Source organism: Hyla sarda, chromosome 2, assembly GCF_029499605.1.
Source record: "Hyla sarda isolate aHylSar1 chromosome 2, aHylSar1.hap1, whole genome shotgun sequence".
Taxonomy (NCBI): domain Eukaryota; kingdom Metazoa; phylum Chordata; class Amphibia; order Anura; family Hylidae; genus Hyla; species Hyla sarda.
In genome coordinates this window covers 32820548-32843014 of record NC_079190.1, presented here as the reverse complement: position 1 = coordinate 32843014, position 22467 = coordinate 32820548, and the positions used below count along the sequence as shown (strand labels likewise).

General features: G+C 45.0%; 1 protein-coding gene across 3 annotated transcripts in view; it reads right to left on the bottom strand.

Annotated features, from left to right (window-relative positions):
• The window catches only part of AMOTL1 (angiomotin like 1), a 164162-nt gene that overhangs the window by 110601 nt on the left and 31094 nt on the right, over positions 1–22467 (bottom strand). For all 3 annotated transcript variants that reach the window (XR_008889487.1, XM_056561506.1, XM_056561505.1), the window contains exon 3: positions 6335–6385. Coding sequence is in view for 2 of the 3 variants with exons in the window: in XM_056561506.1 (XP_056417481.1) it covers positions 6335–6385 (51 nt within the window). In the remaining variant the exon portion in view is untranslated. The remainder of the gene's footprint in view (positions 1–6334; positions 6386–22467) is intronic.

Here is a 22467-nt window from a genome sequence, read left to right as displayed (position 1 = left end):
CTGTGTGAACTTAGCCTAATTTGGTCATGACAAATCTACAAGTCCAAACAAGCCTGTCTGGTCTTTGTATCCCACAGAAGGGCTACTGTAAAGCAAACTGGTGAAAATATAACTGCTGACTATGATGGAAAGGAGACAGAAAGGACACAACAGCTTGCAATAAGTGGGGCTGTGTACCTGAGCGCCCATACTGGCCCTTGTTCACTGCCGAAAGTGTGTCAAATGCTCATGAGCATCAGAGGATCATGGCGCAATAGAAGAAGTTGTCACTGGTAAGCTCTGTGTTCATCACTTATCTGGGGAAGAGATGGCACCAGGACGCTCTGTGGTTAAAAGACAAGCTGGTGGAGGCAGTGTTCAATGTTCAATGGACAATGTTCTGCTCTGAAACCTTGGGTCCTGGCATCATGTGAATGTTGCTGTGACACATACCACCTACCCATACATTGTACAGACCAGTTCCCCCACCACTCAAGGCAGTAGAATCCCCTAACTGTAGAGGCCTCTCTCAGCAGGATTGTAATGTGTAGGATCTGATTCGGAGTTCAGGGTTAATTTTCCTGTGTTCATTGTAGCATCATGCGTTGCTGTGACGATGTCCAGTTCTTTCAACGGGCTTGGACCTAGATCCTATAACATCTGCTCGCAGCATCCCAGGTACACATACTGTAAATACTTGCTAGTCTGCTCAGGCCTTGCTTGTGTTCAGTTTATCTGCACTAGCTATCACACTGGCCTGGTTTGTTCTATTCTGTGTATTCTGACCTCAGCTTCCTATACGTTTATTCTCTGCTTGGTACCCTACGTTGCTGTCTCATTTTTGACCTGGGTTGTTAGACTACTCTATTTCTGTTTGTCTGTTGATCCCCTGTATTTTGTTCTGTGCTTATTAACCTTTAGTGTCTTGACCTGTTTCCCTGACCTCCATACAGTGTCTGTTATTGATCTGTTATTCTTTATTCTAGTGCGTCGTCCACTTGAGGATCTGCTTTCTAGAGCTGATAAGCAAGTTGGCAGGGATAGTGGTTCTGGGTGAGAGCAGGGTTGCCCTTCTCCCTACCCCAACTTGACAAGGATATTGCATCTAGCCACACAAAATATATATATATATCTCAGGAATTGTTTGAGAAACATGGCAAGAGATCAGGATGTAGACTTGGCCTCCAGATGCTCCATATCTCAATCTGATCAATCATTTGTAGGATGCACCAATCCACGGAGGCCGCACCTCACAACTTACAACAACACAGACAGATATCACAGGAACCTTTTGGGGTCTTCAGGAGTCCATCAGATCAGTCTTTTTGGTATGTAGGGACCCACACAGATGGCGTTAATGGTGTGGCTCATTGGCATATAAAAAATTGTGTAATTGTATTAGTTGTTCCCATTTTACTTCACAGATAGGATAAAGAAGTACATTATATATGTATTTAGTAAATGATTGAGTAAATTACAGGAAAATAAATCTTTGGGGATAATAAATGACATACAGGTGCAAAGAAAGCCATGCCTTCTCCCCTAGAACCTGTACTAGAAATAACCAAGGGCATCAGTGTTTGTGTTTGTGTGTTTCTATGTCATCTGTGTCATCCGGCGCCATATGTTGTGGTGGCCCAGTACAGGAGGTGTTACCCCGTGCTCTTGCTGTCCTGTCAGGCAGCCTCCTTCAGTGTCCCCAAGGCCTCCTGCACTTGTAATTATGTTTTACCATGTAAAGTGTTATAAAATGTAATGTTGCTTTAAGCGCTATACCTTGTGATATGTCATGTGATTGTTACCCAGGAGGTACCAGTGACCAGGTGATCCCAGGAGTGACCTATGGGCTCCCTGCTAGTCTCCCCATATAAGCCCTGGGTGGAGCTTCTCTCTCTTGCTCCCTGCTAGTCTCCCCCATATAAGCCCTGCGTGGAGCTTCTCTCTCTTGCTCCCTGCTAGTCTCCCCATATAAGCCCTGGGTGGAGCTTCTCTCTCTTGCTCCCTGCTAGTCTCCCCCATATAAGCCCTGGGTGGAGCTTCTCTCTCTTGCTCCCTGCTAGTCTCCCCCATATAAGCCCTGGGTGGAGCTTCTCTCTCTTGCTCCCTGCTAGTCTCCCCCATATAAGCCCTGGGTGGAGCTTCTCTCTCTTGCTCCCTGCTAGTCTCCCCATATAAGCCCTGGGTGGAGCTTCTCTCTCTTGCTCCCTGCTAGTCTCCCCATATAAGCCCTGGGTGGAGCTTCTCTCTCTTGCTCCCTGCTAGTCTCCCCCATATAAGCCCTGGGTGGAGCTTCTCTCTCTTGCTCCCTGCTAGTCTCCCCCATATAAGCCCTGGGTGGAGCTTCTCTCTCTTGCTCCCTGCTAGTCTCCCCCATATAAGCCCTGGGTGGAGCTTCTCTCTCTTGCTCCCTGCTAGTCTCCCCCATATAAGCCCTGGGTGGAGCTTCTCTCTCTTGCTTCCTGCTAGTCTCCCCCATATAAGCCCTGGGTGGAGCTTCTCTCTCTTGCTCCCTGCTAGTCTGCCCCATATAAGCCCTGGGTGGAGCTTCTCTCTCTTGCTTCCTGCTAGTCTCCCCATATAAGCCCTGGGTGGAGCTTCTCTCTCTTGCTCCCTGCTAGTCTCCCCCATATAAGCCCTGGGTGGAGCTTCTCTCTCTTGCTTCCTGCTAGTCTCCCCATATAAGCCCTGGGTGGAGCTTCTCTCTCTTGCTCCCTGCTAGTCTCCCCCATATAAGCCCTGGGTGGAGCTTCTCTCTCTTGCTTCCTGCTAGTCTCCCCATATAAGCCCTGGGTGGAGCTTCTCTCTCTTGCTCCCTGCTAGTCTCCCTATATAAGCCCTGGGTGGAGCTTCTCTCTCTTTGATCTCTGCTCTTCTGCTGAGGTCCAGTGTAGTCTTGTCTAGTGTGTGTGTCCAGAGTGTTGGAGACCTCAAAGTCCTGCAGCCGCCATCAAGTCAAGTAAGATAAAGTCACAGCTTTATGAGTCAAGTCAAGTCAGTCCCTGTCATCTGTCAAGTCAGCGTGGTCTGCATTCAATTGTCTCCAAGTCCCAGCAAGCCCTTAAGGTCTCTGAGTCACTGGTCACCTCTCTGGGTCCTGGCTGAACTGTATAGACTTTACCATCTGTCTACCCTCAGTAAAGCTACCGCTGTCCGTAACTTGGCGTTGGAGTCATTATTGCCCCCCCCGTGCCTAGCCCAGGATCCAGCGGTATACCTTCGGGTGGTTATAGGATAAACCACGCCCTGGCGTCACGAATACAACGGGTTAATGCCATCTGCCCCTAGGGTAACAACATCTGCCCTGCACCACACACCCTGCCGCCACAATATCATACTTTATGTATGAACAGCCAAAAGGGAACACAGACAATGCATTAGGAAATATGCTGCAGGTAGAGAATACAAAACTAAAGATACATCCTCTAAGTAAAATGGCTGCAAATTATTGATAAGGGAAAAGATGATTGTTCAAAGAAGTGACAGGTCTGCTACAAAACGGATTAAAACTTTCATGGTCTGTACTCAGGATGATGAAAACCGCCTGTATGAAGGGCTTTCTGCAAATGATATTTTGCTTTCCAAGGTCAGAAACAACTTGAGAGACCATCTCTGCACCGCCGGGAGCTTCACTAACAAGCATGGACCATGATCAATGCGGAGTAACAGGACCAAAAGAGCGGAAGATGCAGAAGGTTTAGAATGGTCCCAGTTGTACCTCGGGGGTGGAGGTAGGGTGTCTTTATCAGACATATCTAACCTAACAATGGAGATTATATATATATATATATATATATATATATATATATATATAGTATACAGTAAGTTATAGTAAGCTATGGCATATTTTTAGGATCGTGGATTTCTTCAGAATGACCCTTTAGACCAGTGGTCTCCAACCTGCGGACCTCCAGATGTTGCAAAACTACAACTCCCAGCATGCCCGGACAGCCGTTGGCTGTCCGGGCATGCTGGGAGTTGTAGTTTTGCAACATCTGGAGGTCCGCAGGTTGGAGACCACTGCTTTAGACCTTTACGCTTGATTGAGACTCTATAGTAGTGGATGGTGATGTGCAGATAAAATGTCAGAAGGGCAGTCATGGTGTAGGAGCTTCATTTGTACTAGTATAACTATACTAGTAATATGCGTAAACTTGCTCTAATCGAAACCCCTCTTTAACCCTTTGTGGACTTGGGTAATTTAGGTCTTAAAGGGGCACTCCCGTGGAAACCTTTTTTTTTTTTTTTTTTTTTTTTAAACCAACTGGTGCCAGAAAGTTAAACAGATTTTAAATCACTTCTATTAAAAAATCTTAATCCTTCCAGTACTTTTTAGAGGCTGTATACTAAAGAGAAATCCAAAAATGAAATGCATTTCCTCTGATGTAATGACCACAGTGCTCTCTGCTGACCTCTGCTGTCCATTTTAGGAACTGTTTGTGGGGGTCCTACCGCTGGATCTCCGCTGCAGCACCCTGGTCATCCGGTACACGGAGCGAACGCCGCTCTGTGCTGGGTGACTGACAACTACAGCCACCACACCCCCTCCATTCATGTCTATGGGAGAGAGCATGATGGCACGCCCCCTCCCATAGACATGAATGGAAGGGGCATGGCGTGACGTCACGAACACGGAAGCTCCAAGCTTCCGTTTCCGGACTTTAGATCGCGTGGGTCCCCAGCAGCAGGACTCCTGTGAGCAGACATCTTATCCCCTATCCTATGGAAAGGGGATAAGATGTTTTCCAGTGGAGTACCCCTTTAAAGGAGTGCTCCTCTATGGACAATCCCTAATTGTTACAGTTGTGGTGTTCCGGTACCGTATTGCATACTGTACCTTGGTTGGGGGTCCCCAAAGTCAGAGTTCCTAGGAACTGTGGGGGTCCGCTTCCCTAGCCATCCCCTAGTCACTCCTCATCTAGCTAATATAGTGTTAATTTAAGTATGTAAATGCTATATATAATATGTATGCTTACCTGCATAGCGTCGCAGGGCCTTAGGTCATGTGACTCGGGTTAGTACTCTGTGGTAGGTAAAAGCACCTTTGGAGGTTCATGGGTCATGTGAATACCCATAACACTTTGTGAAGTTCATTGACAGTTGTCTGGACCAATCCTAAAACGGCCAGCCCCTGCCCATATAAGGGAGCTGCAGCCAATAGTCTTTCTCTTGGGTTCGGGATCATTGAAGAGTCAAGATCTGCGCAACTTACAACGACAATTACTGGGCCAAAGCCTGCCGGCCTCGGCCTGAAACTAAACAGTGAGTTCTTACAACTTCCCCGCGAATGCTAGCAGGATAACTGGACTTAAACATACCCCTAAATCCAGCGGATCTGAGCTTACAAAATCCTACTAAGCCAAAGAACTTACAAAAGTCCCACCCACATGTCAATCTTCGCTTGCTAAGCTGTATATAGACTTTGTTATAAGGACTGTTCCTGTTACCCCATGTCACAGAAAATCTTCAGTAAAGTTTCCGAAAGTTTACAGCAAAGCTCTGGTTGTGGACATTCCGTTATTCTACATCTCCCTATCGCTTTTGGGAAGGGTGGCAATAGGCCAAGCATCAACGCATTAACCCGCACCCTGGCGTCACGACTGACAAGAGTTAATTACACCCTTGATATACCGCATAGCAACACCGCAACTGCCATACACCCCCCCCCCCAAAGGCACCACAGTGTTTCCCCTGGTTGGGGCCTCCAGAGATCAGCTGTAATCTGTTGGGAAACCTGGCAGTATGTGTAGGGTTACCTGCAGCACTCCCACAGCCGAAATTAAGTATTACACAGTCCCCATTGACATCAATAGATTTGTTTTTATATAATGCAACTTTGGACAGGTCCTTAAGAGATAGACATGCTATGTGTAACCATTTTTCACTCTGGCCAAGAAATTAGGTACAGTGACCCCCCCCCCATCTATTAATTCAGAATATCTCAATAGGTTATATGAAGAGGGTTTTCACAAGTAGAGAACTTCATAGGAAGTTCTTCACAGAATATGCATTAAATACTTCTTAAAGGGGTGTTCTTTCCATAGGCACCTTATCCCCTATCCAAAGGATAGGGGAATAGATGTATGATCGCGGGGGTCCTGCTGCTGCTCCAGTCTCGGGAACCACTGGAGTTTCCCGACTGGAGGCGTGACGTCAAGCCATGCCCCCTCCATTCATGTCTATGCGAGGGGGCGTGACGGCCTTCCATAGACATGAATGAAGAGGGTGTGACGTCACGAGGGGGAGTGGCGTCATGTCAAGTCCCCAGTCCAGGAAAGTCAATACATCCAATATATTATGGCAGCCTTGGGTGGGTGGGTAATGTGGAAGGTAGAGGTGAATTATATCATTGCCTTACCTGGCTGATCTGACCAGAACTCCGGTGCCATGCCATTGGATTTGATGCTTCCTGAAATAAAAGCAAAAAAGAATGTAAATTGTAATATACTTAGTGAATGTAGCTACATACAAGTATAGATAAAAGACACAGTGAGGCTGGGTTCACGCCACGTTTTCTTAAATACGGTTCCCGTATACGGTTTGGAGGAGGGGGGCGGGGCTTAATCGCGGCGCCCGCACTCAGCCGTATTCGGGAACCGTATTTAAGGCAAGTCTATGAGCCGACCGGAGTGAACCGCAGCCTCCGGTCGGCTCATAGACTTGCATTAAATACGGTTCCCGAATACGGCTGAGTGCGGGCGCCGCGATTAAGTCCCGCCCCCCTCCTCCAAACCGTATACGGGAACCGTATTTAAGAAATCGTGGTGTGAACCCAGCCTAATAGGGTCAGCAGAAGGGTCAAAGGATGAAAGGAAGTTTGTGCCAACTGATTATATAAATTCAATGTTAAAGGGGTATTCCAGGCCAAAACTTTTTTTTGTATATCAACTGGCTCCGGAAAGTTAAACAGATTTGTAAATTACTTCTATTAAAAACATCTTAATCCTTCCAATAGTTATTAGCTTCTGAAGTTGAGTTGTTGTTTTCTGTCTAACTGCTCTCTGATGACTCACGTCCCGGGAGCTGTGCAGTTCCTATGGGGTTATTCTCCCATCATGCACAGCAGTTAGACAGAAAACTTCAGACGCTAATAACTATTGGAAGGATTAAGATTTTTTAATAGAAGTAATTTACAAATCTGTTTAACTTTCTGGAGCCAGTTGATATATATAAAAAAAGGTTTTGCCTGGAATACCCCTTTAAGGCCATGCCCCTTAGCCCAAATTCCCGAATTTATAGGTTGTCTGTCACCCCCTTCCTACTGACACCAAGTTAACATTAGAAATGATCCAATGGAAAACTGGTCCATTTTATACAACCAACTGTTATCATTTTTGGAATTCAGACAGAGCTAAGTCCAGGACTGGTGTAAGGATTTTTTCCACCCTAGGTGAAAGCTAATTTTGCCACCACTTGACCCCGCGCATTGGCTCCACCCTTTGACATACCCCACCTTACTACTGGGGTGACACACTGTAACAAACCTCCTCCTCATGTAATCACCTTACTACTGGGGTGACACACTGTAACAAACCTCCTCCTCATGTAATCTCCTTACTACTGGGGTAACACACTGTAACAAACCTCCTCCTCATGTAATCTCCTTACTACTGGGGTGACACACTGTAACAAACCTCCTCCTCATATAATCTCCTTACTACTGGGGTGACACACTGTAACAAACCTCCTCTTTATGTAATCACCTTACTACTGGGGTGACACACTGTAACAAACCTCCTCCTCATGTAATCACCTTACTACTGGGGTGACACACTGTAACAAACCTCCTCCTCATGTAATCACCTTACTACTGGGGTGACACACTGTAACAAACCTCCTCCTCATGTAATCTCCTTACTACTGGGGTGACACACTATAACAAACCTCCTCCTCATGGAATCTCCTTACTACTGGGGTAACACACTGTAACAAACCTCCTCCTCATGTAATCTCCTTACTACTGGGGTGACACACTGTAACAAACCTCCTCCTCATATAATCTCCTTACTACTGGGGTGACACACTGTAACAAACCTCCTCTTTATGTAATCACCTTACTACTGGGGTGACACACTGTAACAAACCTCCTCCTCATGTAATCACCTTACTACTGGGGTGACACACTGTAACAAACCTCCTCCTCATGTAATCACCTTACTACTGGGGTGACACACTGTAACAAACCTCCTCCTCATGTAATCTCCTTACTACTGGGGTGACACACTATAACAAACCTCCTCCTCATGGAATCTCCTTACTACTGGGGTGACACACTGTAACTAACCTCCTCCTCATGTAATCACCTTACTACTGGGGTGACACACTGTAACAAACCTCCTCCTCATATAATCACCTTACTACTGGGGTGACACACTGTAACAAACCTCCTCCTCATGTAATCTCCTTACTACTGGGGTGACACACTGTAACAAACCTGCTCCTCATGTAATCTCCTTACTACTGGGGTGACACACTGTAACAAACCTCCTCCTCATGTAATCTCCTTACTACTGGGGTGACACACTGTAACAAACCTCCTCCTCATGTAATCTCCTTACTACTGGGATGACACACTGTAACAAACCTCCTCCTCATGTAATTACCTTACTACTGGGATGACACACTGTAACAAACCTCCTCCTCATGTAATTACCTTACTACTGGGGTGACACACTGTAACAAACCTCCTCCTCATGTAATCTCCTTACTAATGGGGTGACAGACTGTAACAAATCCCCACCTCACACGATGGTGGTTCTGGCTGGTAGGGTGCTTCGGATGAGCGGTAGGTGCTTCAGATGCTGGCTTGTTACTAACTTTCTAGCAGCTGGCAGAGCGGCGCCCCCATCAAGAGGGTGCTCTAGGCGGCTGCCTATTTAGCCTATAGGCAGAACCGTCCCCAGGCTAAGCCACACCCAGATCTGGTCACTACCACCCATATTTATATGAGGCCACACCCCTTTTAATATCTAATATAAGAAATTAGACATATATATATCTTGTTATGTATTTCTACTTTAGGGAGAAGAAAAGACAACAACAATCTAACATGGTGCAAACTGAGTCCTTTATATTTTTCAATATCTTCAAAAAATTCAGCTTTCCAACCATCTACCCACACACGTCAGTGAGGAAAGATTTGAGTTAGACACATTTGCACTTTTTTCTTCCACTTTTACCATTGGTTGCTAAGCAACAGCCGCACCAGATAAATCCGGCAATAACTCCACATCCTTTCATTATCTTAAATTATTAAAACATGAAAAGAAAAAATCTGTAGAAAAAAACATTGTTTTGTCTCTGTGCAAGTTTGATAGAAAAAGCGACCTAAGATAGTGGATTACGGGAAATTAAGCCAATTCACAGCCAACGGAAGCCCAAGTACTGAATGCCTGTGTGGGTGGGGATCTACAATGGTCGCACCTGGGGGGTCTGTCTAGTGTTAGGTCGTAGGCGGATTGACTTTTCAGCAAATTTAATCAATTTTATAGTCCTCACAAATGGTTGGGAATGTTCAACATAGATTTCTAGGGCTACGTCATCAGATATGGAAGGTTAGAGCTTATGACCCATGTTTGTGGCGTTCTTGTTAGGGCAGACACTAAGCGTGAAGGACTCCTGAGCAAGAATGTCTGGGCCGTCTCCATTCACAGGTACATACTTCACAAAGTACGCATACCCTGTATACATCACTTACCATATGAATTGGGCATCTGTTATGCACATTAGACACACATGCTGCACACACGCAACTCACATATCAGTAATGTCACACACATATTACTCACATGCTGCACACGCGCAACTCACATATCAGTAATGTCACACATATTACTCACATGCTGCACACACGCAACTCACATATCAGTAATGTCACACACATATTACTCACATGCTGCACACACACTACTCACATATCAGCAAACACCACACATATTAGACACATGCTGCACACACACCATTAATATATCAGTAATGTCACGCACATATTAGACACAAGCTGCACACACACTACTCACATATCAGCAAATGTCACACACATATTACATGCTGCACACACACTACTCACATATCAGCAAACACCACACATATTACTCACATGCTGCACACACACTACTCACATATCAGCAAACACCACACATATTAGACACATGCTGCACACACACACCATTCACATATCAGCAAACACCACACATATTAGACACATGCTGCACACACACCATTAATATATCAGTAATGTCACGCACATATTAGACACAAGCTGCACACACACTACTCACATATCAGCAAATGTCACACACATATTACATGCTGCACACACACTACTCACATATCAGCAAACATCACACATATTAGACACATGCTGCACACACACTACTCACATATCAGCAAACACCACACATATTAGACACATGCTGCACACACACCATTAATATATCAGTAATGTCACGCACATATTAGACACAAGCTGCACACACGCAACTCACATATCAGTAATGTCACACACATATTACTCACATGCTGCACACACACTACTCACATATCAGCAAACACCACACATATTAGACACATGCTGCACACACACCATTAATATATCAGTAATGTCACGCACATATTAGACACAAGCTGCACACACACTACTCACATATCAGCAAATGTCACACACATATTACATGCTGCACACACACTACTCACATATCAGCAAACATCACACATTACTCACATGCTGCACACACACTACTCACATATCAGCAAACATCACACATAATAGACACATGCTGCACACACACACCATTCACATATCAGCAAACGTCACTCACATATTAGACACATGCTGCGCACACGCTACTCACATATCAGCAATATTACACACATATTAGACACATGCTGCACACACCACTCACACTCTATATAAATTGCCATGAACAAAAGACACTGTACACAAACATTTTTGTACAAACACATTATATACATTTTATTACAGCACACCATAAACATTATAGTACACTAACATGTGCATTCACTTGTGTAAAAATAAAAACGGAAATATACTACTCTGACAGTATATACATGTTTTTCTAGTACTGCTCCATAGTTCTGGTATGTTCTGAGTTCTCCGTAAAGAATCACGGCAAAAAGCCGGGCCCATGCTTACGTGTATGGTTACAAATAAATTTCTTGACAAGTTCGTCAGGCACTTCTCCTTGAAGGTTGCATAACCTGTAACAACAAAAGTACTTCACAAAGCAAAGCTAGTAACAGATAGCAGAATTATCACTGGTAGACTTCTTCAGCCTGTATATTTGCCATCCCAACCTCGCCTGTCGGACTGTTTCCAAGGCTGGGACATGTAACAGGGTCCAAGGGACTGTGCCCCCTCTAATGGACTCACTTGGGTGTTCCAGTTCACCCTGGACAAGGTAGACTCGGTAATGGAGGGGGTTGATAATGACCACCATTTGCACCGGAGAAGCTTGCGCCACTGGGGGAACAGCAGTTAGTGCCCGCTGGTTAGGCCAAACCTCCTCAACCACAAGAGTGGGCCTGGTCACATTCACAGATGACTGTGGTAGATACTTTGGTGCCATGACAGGTACTTTGGGCATGTAGATCTCTTCCTTCTGGACAGTACCTCTGACTTTAGGTGGCAGCAAACCAAAGAGATCTGCATCCCAGTCGTCCGATGGGAAGTAGGCAATCGGAACTTGAGTTGGATTCTTTGGATGGGTCACCGCAGCGTCCCACTCTCCTCTCATGCTCTGTACAGGAGGGAACTCCACGATCTCCCCGCTCTCTAGAGAATGCAATAATGGGGAGAGAAAGTCTCTCTGCACTGCCCGACGATTGACCAAGATGGTCCCACCATGACGACAGTCCATGAGAGTGCCAAACCCCCGAATTTCACGACCGTGGCTCTGCGGCGTTTCAGAGGTGGCTCTCCCTCTCAGGGATGTTCTAGCTTTCTAATGTACAGGGTCTCTAATGCTTTAGTGTCCTGTTGCTGCGCCTGTCGCACCTCATATGGCAGCAGCTTCGGCCCATATCTTTCCACTCTTTGGGCCCTCAGCCCTTCTGCAATCTCTGCCACCTGGGTTTCTCTTCTGGCCCTCTCGGACTGGGCCGTCGGAACTGGGGGGGATGGGACTTCCCTGCCAGGGGAAGAGGGTGCTCCCTCATATATTGTTTAAGTCCAAGCTCATTGCCAAACAACCACTTAAGTAATGGTGGTGACCGGGGACTTACAGAAGACTTCTGGACCTGGGGGGTTTGCTCTGGGCTAGGGGTAGAAGGAGGGGTAGAGAAAGTGGCCTCAGCCAGGTTACTTACTTCTGACTACTCGGTGTGGATTTCGGCCCGGGACCCCCAGGTCCTGTGGTGAGGGGAAAGCCTCACAGGTGACGATCCTCTTGAAGATCTCGGTGTACCCTCCGCCAGAGTTGCTGGCCAGTCTCCATCGTCCTTGGGCAGTGGGACTTGGAAGCAGGCCTCCTCGGCCCCCATGGAGATCCTCTAAAGACAGTCAGCTAACTCTTGAAACATTTGCGCCGGGCCTCCGGCACCATCTTGGGACTCTCCGACCTCATGCTTGCCTGTTCCGCCATGTTGCTCCACTTGCAGACTTTCTGCAAACTGAGAGGATCTGGCAGCATTGCTCCTTTTATACAGGGCTCCGGGAAAATGGCTGCCAGTGCATCGCTGACTTCCGCTCTCTGGCAACAAGGGGCAGATTTTTACAGTTCCACTTCGGCATCGATACAGCAACATGATTTCCACGCCCAGGGGCGGGAAGCTGTCCAGCGTGGCACATTTTCGCATGTTTCTCCAGCACATCTTTAACCCTTGCAGGTACAGGCAACACTTTGTAAAGCAACATAGCCTCGGACCTGATCTTGCACATGGTTGACACAATACGTGAACACTTCACAATGGCGGATAATAGTCTTTTCTTCACCTCCTCCTCTATTTCACAAGTGCCTCGGGTAAAACACTTTTCACTGACAAAGTCCCGTACACTTTCTGGGGCAAATTTCATTTGCATCGGCATGCGATTTTCTGACAATACTGGACACAGTTCAGACTGGGGGGTACTTTAGGCATAAGGTGCACAACCGTATCCTGTTCATAGAATGCCAAAAGTTGTGGTATGGACTTTTTAATAGCTTTTTATTCTTTTTTTCATGATATAAAAAGTGACCAAAAATACGATATTTTGGACTTTGTAATTTTTTGCGTGCACGCCATTGACCGTGCGGTTTAATTAACAATATATTTTTATAATTCGGATATTTCTGCACGCGGCGATACCACATATGTTTATTTTTATTTACACAGGTTTTTTTATGGGAAAAGGGGGATGATTCAAACTTTTATTAGGGAAGGGGATAAATAATCTTTATTCACTTTTTTTTCCACTTTTTTTTTTTTTTGCAGTGTTATAGCTCCCATAGGGAGCTATAACACTGCACACACTAATCTTTTACATTGATTAACGGTTTCTCATAGGAAACCATTGATCAATGATTCTGCCCCTTGACTGCTCATGCCTGGATCTCAGACACTGAGCAGTCATTTGGCGATCGGACATCGAGGAGGCAGGTAGGGATCCTCCGGCTGACCTAGAGCTGTTCGGGATGCCTCGATTTCACCGCGGCTATCCCGAATAGCCCCCTGTAGTAACCGGCAACGTTTTACTTTCACTTAGATGCGGCGTTCAACTTTGAATGCCGCGTCTAAAGGGTTAATAGCGCTAATAGCCACGGGTCCTGGCTGTTGTTAGGTGCCAAGCCTGACACGCTATGACGTGGGCCCCGCGTTATAGAAAGGGAGTGGGCGGAGGGCGTACAGGTACGTCCCCAACAGGTTAAACTAGAGGGGCAAAGATTTAATAGTAATATGAGGAAGTATTACTTTACTGAGAGAGTAGTGAATGCATGGAGTAGTCTTCCTGCAAAAGTTCATATAAGATAGGAATTGGCAAAAGGCTATCCTTCATATAAGATAAGGATAGGCATAAGGGTAGCCTTCATTTAAGATAGGGATAGGCATAAGGCTATCCTTCATATAAGATAGGGATATGTATAAGGCTATCCTTCATATAAGATAGGGATAGGCATATGGCTATCCTTCATATAAGATAGGGATAGGTATAAGGCTATCCTTCATATAAGATAGGGATAGGCATATGGCTATCCTTCATATAAGATAGGGATAGGTATAAGGCTATCCTTCATATAAGATAGGGATAGGCATATGGCTATCCTTCATATAAGATAGGGATAGGTATAAGACTATCCTTTATATAAAATAGGAATAGGTATAAAGCTATCCTTCATATAAGATAGTGATATGTATAAGTCTATCCTTCATATAAGATAGTGATAGGTATAAGTCTATCCTTCATATAAGATAGGGATATGTATAAGTCTATCCTTCATATAAGATAGTGATATGTATAAGTCTATCCTTCATATAAGATAGGGATAGGTATAAGGCTATCCTTCATATAAGATAGGGATAAGCATAAGGCTATCCTTCATATAAGATAGGGATAGGTATAAGGCTATCCTTCATATAAGATAGGGATAGGCATAAGGCTATCCTTCATATAAGATAGTGATAAGTATAAGTCTATCCTTCATATAAGATAGGGATAGGTATAAGTCTATCCTTCATATAAGATAGTGATAGATATAAGTCTATCCTTCATATAAGATAGTGATAGGTATAAGTCTATCCTTCATATAAAATAGGGCCAGGGACTATTGATAATATTCAGGATATTGGGCAGACTAGATGGGCCGAATGGTTCTTACCTGCCGACACCTTTTATATTTCTAGAAGGTTGGCCATAGCTCTACAAGGAAGAAACTACCACTAGGTGTCACCACAGAGACAGCTTTTCTTTCCTTCTGGAGGAGAGCTACTTTGCATATATTTCTCCCAGACAGCATTGCATGGTCTATAAGACACCCTGTGTCCGCATGGCTGTCTTGTGGCTACATAGTATACTGTACATCCAGGCTCACACCGCAGATACATGTCACACATCACCGGGAGCTCGGGATGTCATAGCCATGCCCCTCATGACGTCACGCCCCGCCCCCTCAATGCAAGTCTATGGGAGGGGGCGTGACGTCATGAGGGGGCAGGGCTCTGACATCCCGAGCTTCCAGCGTTCGGAACAGTTTGTTCCAAACGCTGAGCAGCGGAGTATCCCTTTAAAAGAAACCTTTGTTCAGAGAATCATACAGAGAGCCATCTGGATTTTGTATTCCCGTCCACTATTTTCTAGTTTAAACTTTCTTCAAGTGTGAAAAGCTTATTTAGTTTTTTCCTTTGCCTCAGGCATCAGGGTGAGAAGTCATTACTGTTTGTACAGTTGTGTGTACCTTACATCTGCCCACATATAAGGGATGTTTGGAGGACGACGTGGCTCAGTCCTTATGTTACAGGTTTCAGATACTGTGCTCTTTAATTTGGGGGCAAAAAAGATGGCGGTGGTGGGAAAAAAATGGGGATTTTAAAGCCTCTCCAAATAGGGCAGATAGATGTCAAGGAATGATGTTCTTCGCTTAGAATTTTTCCTAATGAACCACTTGCTGGTTTATCCATGTATTTTATGATCATCTGTCCATTTTTGATGTAATACCACATTTCTCCTGTTGTGGGAGCTGCAGGGAAAATGAGCCAAGGTAGGCAACTTCCTTAAAGGGGTACTCCGGTGAAAACCTTTTTTCTTTTAATTCAACTGGTGGCAGAAAGTTAAACATATTTGTAAATTACTTCTATTAAAAAATCTTAATCCTTCCTGTACTTATTAGCTGCTGAATACTACAGAAGAAATTATTTTCTTTTTGGAATGCTCTCTGATGATATCACGACCACAGTTCTCTCTGCTGACGTTATTATAATAATAATAATAATGCTTTATTTATTTATTGTTGACCTTAGTGGGACTTGAACCCAAGTCCCCAGCACTGCAGGGCAGCAGTGCTAACCACTGAGCCACCATGCTGCCCTTAGCATACATCTGCTATGCATGGTTGCTAAAATGGACAGAGATGTCAGCAGAGAGCACTGTGCTCGTGATGTCATCAGTGTTCCAAAAAGAAAGGAATTTCCTCTGTAGCATTCAGCAGCTAATAAGTACTGGAAGGATTAAGATTTTTTTTTATAGAAGTAATTTACAAATATGTTTAACTTTCTGCCACCAGTTAATTTAAAAGAAAAAAGGTTTTTACCGGAGTACTCCTTTAAGGAAAAGGAGTAATTTGTTTTCTGCCTATTATGTGGGATCAGGAAGGAGGTGTGTGTGTTTGTTTGTGTGCTTGTGTATGTGTCGCGCATGCGTGTGTCGCGCATGCGTGTGCGCGTTGCTACAATCAGGTGCTTCACAGTGGTTGAGAGAAGAAGGAATGAGGAAAAAAGACTGATGTTGTAGGGCGCATTGAGAAGATTTCTGTATATATTTAATAAAGGTTTTATTGCACTATGGAGGTAATGGAAATAAAGTGAACCAGTTCTCAAGGGTTCATTGGGAGAAGGAAAAGATAAGAGGAAGTAGGATCCAGATAAAGACAATTTATGATATGATGCATAAAATTGAATTAAAATTAAGTGAACCTCCTGTCATCTTAGCAGGGCCCTTGCATCAGGCGGAGGGGTTACAATGGTAAATACACAATAGTATAATAATACACGGAGGAGTCCGGCACTTATAGTTCATACCTGTCTGCGTGGTGCTGCAGGGTCTCGGTCTCCAAGTGTGTTCAGCGGTGCACGGCTGGCACGGGACAGCGTCCGGCCTTAGGGTAGGTGATCGCCGTGGTGAATGGTTTGGAGATAAGGATGAGTCCTGAGCTGGTACGGGAGTGGATACCGGTGTCCTCGTGTAGGTGATGCGCTAGTAGCGTGCGTGCAGCGGTGGTCCCGAAATGAGGGGCATCCAGCTGTTGCAAGTGTGCAAAAGGGGTTCTCCAGTTGGTACAAAGGTAAGGGTGATTAGGTAATGATGCTAGACGCGTTTCAAGGCCGTGGGCCTTTTCTTCAGTAGCAGGATAATAATGGTGGATGAATGGGGATAGTGTGCTTTATATAGTCCCAAGGTGATGATGCGTTCTATGGTGATTTGGAAAAAATTGAAGGAAACATGGGAATGGGATGTAACATAATGGCTGGATCCAGAGAGAAAAGGAGAAAAGGAAAGAATGTAAAAGGATGTGGGGATGGATGTGAAAAGGATATGTGTGATAAAATGAAGAGAAATTGAGAAAAAAATTATAAATAGAAATAAAATGTAAAAATAAAATAAAGATAGGTAGAAAAAAATTTGTGAAAATGTAAAAATAAAATAAGGATGGGTAAAAAAAAAATAATAATAATTGTTGTTGGGGGAGGGTTGGAAATTATAATAGGACATATATGAGTAACTAGAACAATGGATTCCTGAGATGTCCATAGATTGTACTTGGTTGGGCTAGGTCCCAGGGACCGTCACTACATCGATACGCGACCAGCTAGTGACGGGCCATGGAAAGGAGCCAAACCACAAGGAGGAATTATTAGAGAAATCCGAAGATCTCGAGTTCTGTGTTGAGTCCTCTTGGTACTAATGAATCGAACTCGAGTGATGTAATCACCGCCTCTCCAACATTTTTTGGACGCTTTGGATGGCTACGAAAAAGAAATCTGATGGATTTTGATTATGGTGTTCACTGAAGTGTAAAGATAGGGGGGGTGTTTTTAATCCTTTTTTTATGTTGTAAATTTATTCCACTATGAAAAAGGTTAGGGTTAACCCCTTAAAGGGGTACTCCGCCCATAGACATCTTATTCCCTATCCAAAGGATAGGGGATAAGATGTCTGATCGTGGGGGTCCTACTGTTGGGTTCCCACCACGATCTCCATGCCGCACCTGGCTTTCTGAAAATTATTTTCAGAACGCTGGGTTTGGGCAGCCTTTGACGTGACGTCACACCATGTCCCCTCCATTCATGTCTTTGGGAGGGGGCGTGACGGCCACCACGCCCTCCATAGACATGAATAGAGGGGCGTGGAATGACATTAGACATCTTATCCCCTATCCTTATCCCCTAACTAGGGATGGAAAACCCCTTTAAAGGGGTCAAATATATTTATGCTTATTTTTTTTGTTTACACTTATTTATTTGAAAAATGGGAATGGGGAGGGGGTGATTTCAAATTTTATTATGGAAGTGGTTAAAGAGAATCTGACAGCTATTTTGCTCACACTAAACCCAATATACCCCCAGGGATTCTTTGCAGCATGAGATGGTGCATTGTCAGGCATGAAGATGATTTTATTAGGGAAAGTATAGTTCTTCCTTCTGTACCAGGGAAGAAAGTGGTCAGTTAGAAACTCCACATACTTTGCAGAGGTCATCTTTACACCTTCGGGGACTCTAAAGGGGCCGACCAGCTCTCTTCCCATGATTCTGGCCCAAAACATGACTCCACCACGTGACTCCACCACTGCCTTGCTGACATTGCAGCCTTGTTGGAACAGGGTGGCTGTCCCCCAACCATTCACTACTCCATCCATTTGGACCATCCAGGGTTGCATTCATCAGTGAACAGGACTGTTTGAAAATTAGTCTTCATGTATTTTTCTGCCCAATGCAGCCATTTCTGCTTGTGTGCATTGGTTAGTGGTGACCGAATAGAAGGTTTATGCTCAGTTGCAAGACTCTGGAGGACTTTACACCTTGATGTCCGTGGGACTCCAGAGGCACCAGCAGCTTCAAATATCTGTTTGCTGCTATGTAATGGTATTTTAGCAGCAGCAGCTGATCCGATGCATGGATCTGGCAGAAATCTTCCTCAATGTGTCTTTATCTGCACAAACTCGTCTGTGCTCTGAATCAGCCCCAAATCTCTTAATAGTGCGATGACCATGCTTAAGTTTTCATGAAATATCTAATTTATTCATACCTAATCCTAGGCATTGAACTATTTCCCTCTTTTCAGCAGCAGAGAGATCCTTTTTTCTTCCCCAAATTGCTTGAAAATGGTGTCTGCTTAATAATGTGGAACACCCACCTTTAGTAGTTTTTCCTTAAATTGGGCTCACCTGGCAATCTAATTATCACAGGTGTCTGAGATTGTTTTCAGTGATCAAAAGAGCCTGAGACACAATGTATCCATGATTTACAATGAAAAACTAAATATTTAATCTAATAATAATTTGGAACAGGGTGTAGAAATAGTATGGTTGAAAAAAACAAACATGTCCATTAAGTTCAACAAAGGAGGGGAGAAAATGTATGAAGGGAAAAGATATTGCACAAGAGCGCCAGGGTGTGGTTTATCCTCAATACCACCCGAAGGTATACCGCTGGATCCTGGGCTAGGTACAGGGGCAATAATGACTCCGACGCCAAGTTACGGATAACGGTAGCTTTACTGAGGTTAGATAGGTAGAATAGACTATACAGTTCAGCCAGGCCCACGTAGGTGACCAGTGACTTCAGAGACCTTAAGGGCTTGCTGGGACTTGTAGTAGAGGTGGACAATTTAGTGCAGGCCACGTTGACTAGACAGATGACTGTGACTTGACTGACTTGTGACTGACAGGACTGTGGTTACTTGCAGGTTTGTAGCATGTGGCTGCAGACAGGACTTGAGGCTCCTATGACTCTGGACACACACTTAGGCTCGACTAGACTGGACCTCAGCAAAGACTAAGAGAGAGCAGAGACTCCACCCAGGGCTTATATGGGGGAGGCTCGGGGGGATCCCATTGGTCACCCCTAGGTCACCTGGTCACTGATACCTCCCGGGTAACAATCACATGACAAATCACATGGTAAACAGTCTTAAAGATATAACACTCTTACATATATAACATAGGGATTATATATAATTACAATAAACAGATGCGGGGGGGGGGGGGGGCGGGGGCAGGTGACACTGCAGGAGGCTGCCTGACAGGGCAGTAAGGGTACGGGGTAACACCTCCCGCACTGGGCCACCACACTTAGCGAAAGAACCCGTTCAGTAGCTCTGCCTTCTCTTGTTGGGACTATAAACTTCTGTAGTACAGATAACCCGGCATATTGCTGATAACATTGCACTTTATTTATGTATAAGTGAAATGTGTCTCTAATGCTTTAAATTGTGATAAGAATAGGAAGTTGGCATTTTTTTCCAGTTTATATTAGCAATGATTGATGTAATTGGAAGCGCTGGAGGGAAGGCCTGAGGCCATGTCTAGCTGCAGTTTGTGAATAGAAACCTCAGGCTTATCTCACACCCTTCAGCAAAGTCAAACACACCACAAGCATTTCAGGTTTATCACAGTTCATTAGATAGAGAGAAAAGAAGCGTCCTGTCTCCGCAACCCACAAATAGAACAAGACCGCTGGACCTCATTGGTTCTTCACTTCAGAAAAATAAATAGATAAAGGAGAGTAGTCTCAGATCACATTATGGCTGTATAAAGCAGGCCTTAAAGGGGTACTCTGGACTGGAGAACTAAAACCATAGCACATCCTTTCCCTCTCGCCAACCTATTTATTTGTCTTAATATCATTCATTAGCTATATAGAGAAGTTTCCCTCTTTCAGATGTTACTTACATGCAGGGAGTGAGAGAAAGATGTCATATGTATTCAGATCCTGCTTGTCTTTGTGTAAACCTCTCACTGGGACTAGCCCCCACCCTCCTGGAAGACAAACACCACATGATGTCTGTCTTGTCTAGGGGTCTGGCTTCACAGCCACACCTCCCCTTCCTGTATGAGGATTCTGCCAGTGTCTCCTTTAAAGATTTTCAGTCACGACTTAACACATAATGCTGCTCTTTGCCTGCTGTAGATCTAATCACTGACTGCTGCTGTTCAGAGCATAGCATAATTTATTGCTTGGGGAAGGATATTTGAAAGAAAAGACATGTACAGGGTGTGCTGCTCACTGTGTTTACAACAACACAGCATGCACACAGATAGTAAGAGCAATTGGCTATCAGCCATTACACAGAGCCGCATTGACTGCTGGGAGTTATAGTATGGGTTGCAAATAAGGAAAAAGAATATTTAGGAGACAACAGGGGCCACAGGAGCTGGCAGAATCACAAGGATACCTACAGGGGACACAGAATAGGTATTGTGGTGGTTTTGTAGCATTTTTATTTTTCTTAACTTCCCCGGAGCACCCCTTTAAACAGTACCACTAGATTTGTACACTTTAATAGAGATCTTCACAAGTTGGGAGGTACCACCAGATCTTCACACTCTTCTGGACGCACCACCAAATCTGCACACACCTATGGAAACCGCACAATGGCACACTCTAATGTGATACCACCAGGTCATCATACTCTTATGAAGGTACTAACAAATCACCACCAAATCTTCACACTCTGAAAGGGAATCTGTCATCTGTATCACCCACACTAACCTATTGGTACAGGCTTGTAGTACAGGTGACCCTGATGAAAATGATAATAACCGTTCCTCGTTCCATGCCTCCGTTCTTTGATAATCCCTTTTCTTCAGTATATGCAAAAAATAGAGTTTAGTACACATGGGTCATTCCCAAGCCCCGGTTGCATGGTGACATCTGGCCAGCATCTTCATACTGTATTAACACCTTCTTCCCTGTTTGGAGCCTCCTATGCTGCAGAATGGAGCTCCACTCTTCATCGTAACACCTGTGGTCATGCGAATGCGGAGGAAAGGCGTTATGATGTAGAGCGAGGAACAATAAGTATTATTTTCATCAGTGTAACCCACACTACAAGCCTGTACTAGCAGGTTAGTGTGGGTGATGCTGAAGACAGATTCCCTTTAAGAAGGCACCACCAGATCTTCATGCTCTTATAAACGTTTAACCAAACCCTTGTATTCTTGTGGAGCCATCACCAGATCTTTATACTTTTAAGAAGACTCTACCAGGACTTCACACTCTATTGGAGATACCAACATATCTTCATGTGCTTATGAAGACACCACTAGATCTTTGTACCCTTATAAAGGCACTACAAAATCTTCAAGCTGTTGTGGATACACGACTATATCTTAAAGGGGTACTCCGCCCCTGGACATCTTATCCTCTATCCAAAGGTAAGGGGATAAGGTGTCTAATCGCCTGCAATCTCGGCTGCAGCACCCCAGACATCCAGTGCCCATAGCTGTTACGCCGAGCGCTCCGGGTCCCCGTTCCTCCCCGGAGCGCTCGCCTCATCTTCGTTGTTGCAGCGCCCCGGTCAGATCCACTGACCGGGTGCGCTGCGGTCCCGCCTTCAGCCGGGGTGCGATTCGCGATGCGGGTAGCGCCCGCTCGCGATGCGCACCCCGGTCCCCGTACCTGACTCGCTCTCCCTCGGTCCTGTCCCGGCGCGCGCGGCCCCGCTCCCTAGGGCGCGCGCGCGCCGGGTCTCTGCGATTTAAAGGGCCAGTGCACCAATGATGGTGCCTGGCCCAATCTTCCCAATTAGCTTAATTGGCTCCCTCCTGTGCACTTCCCTATATC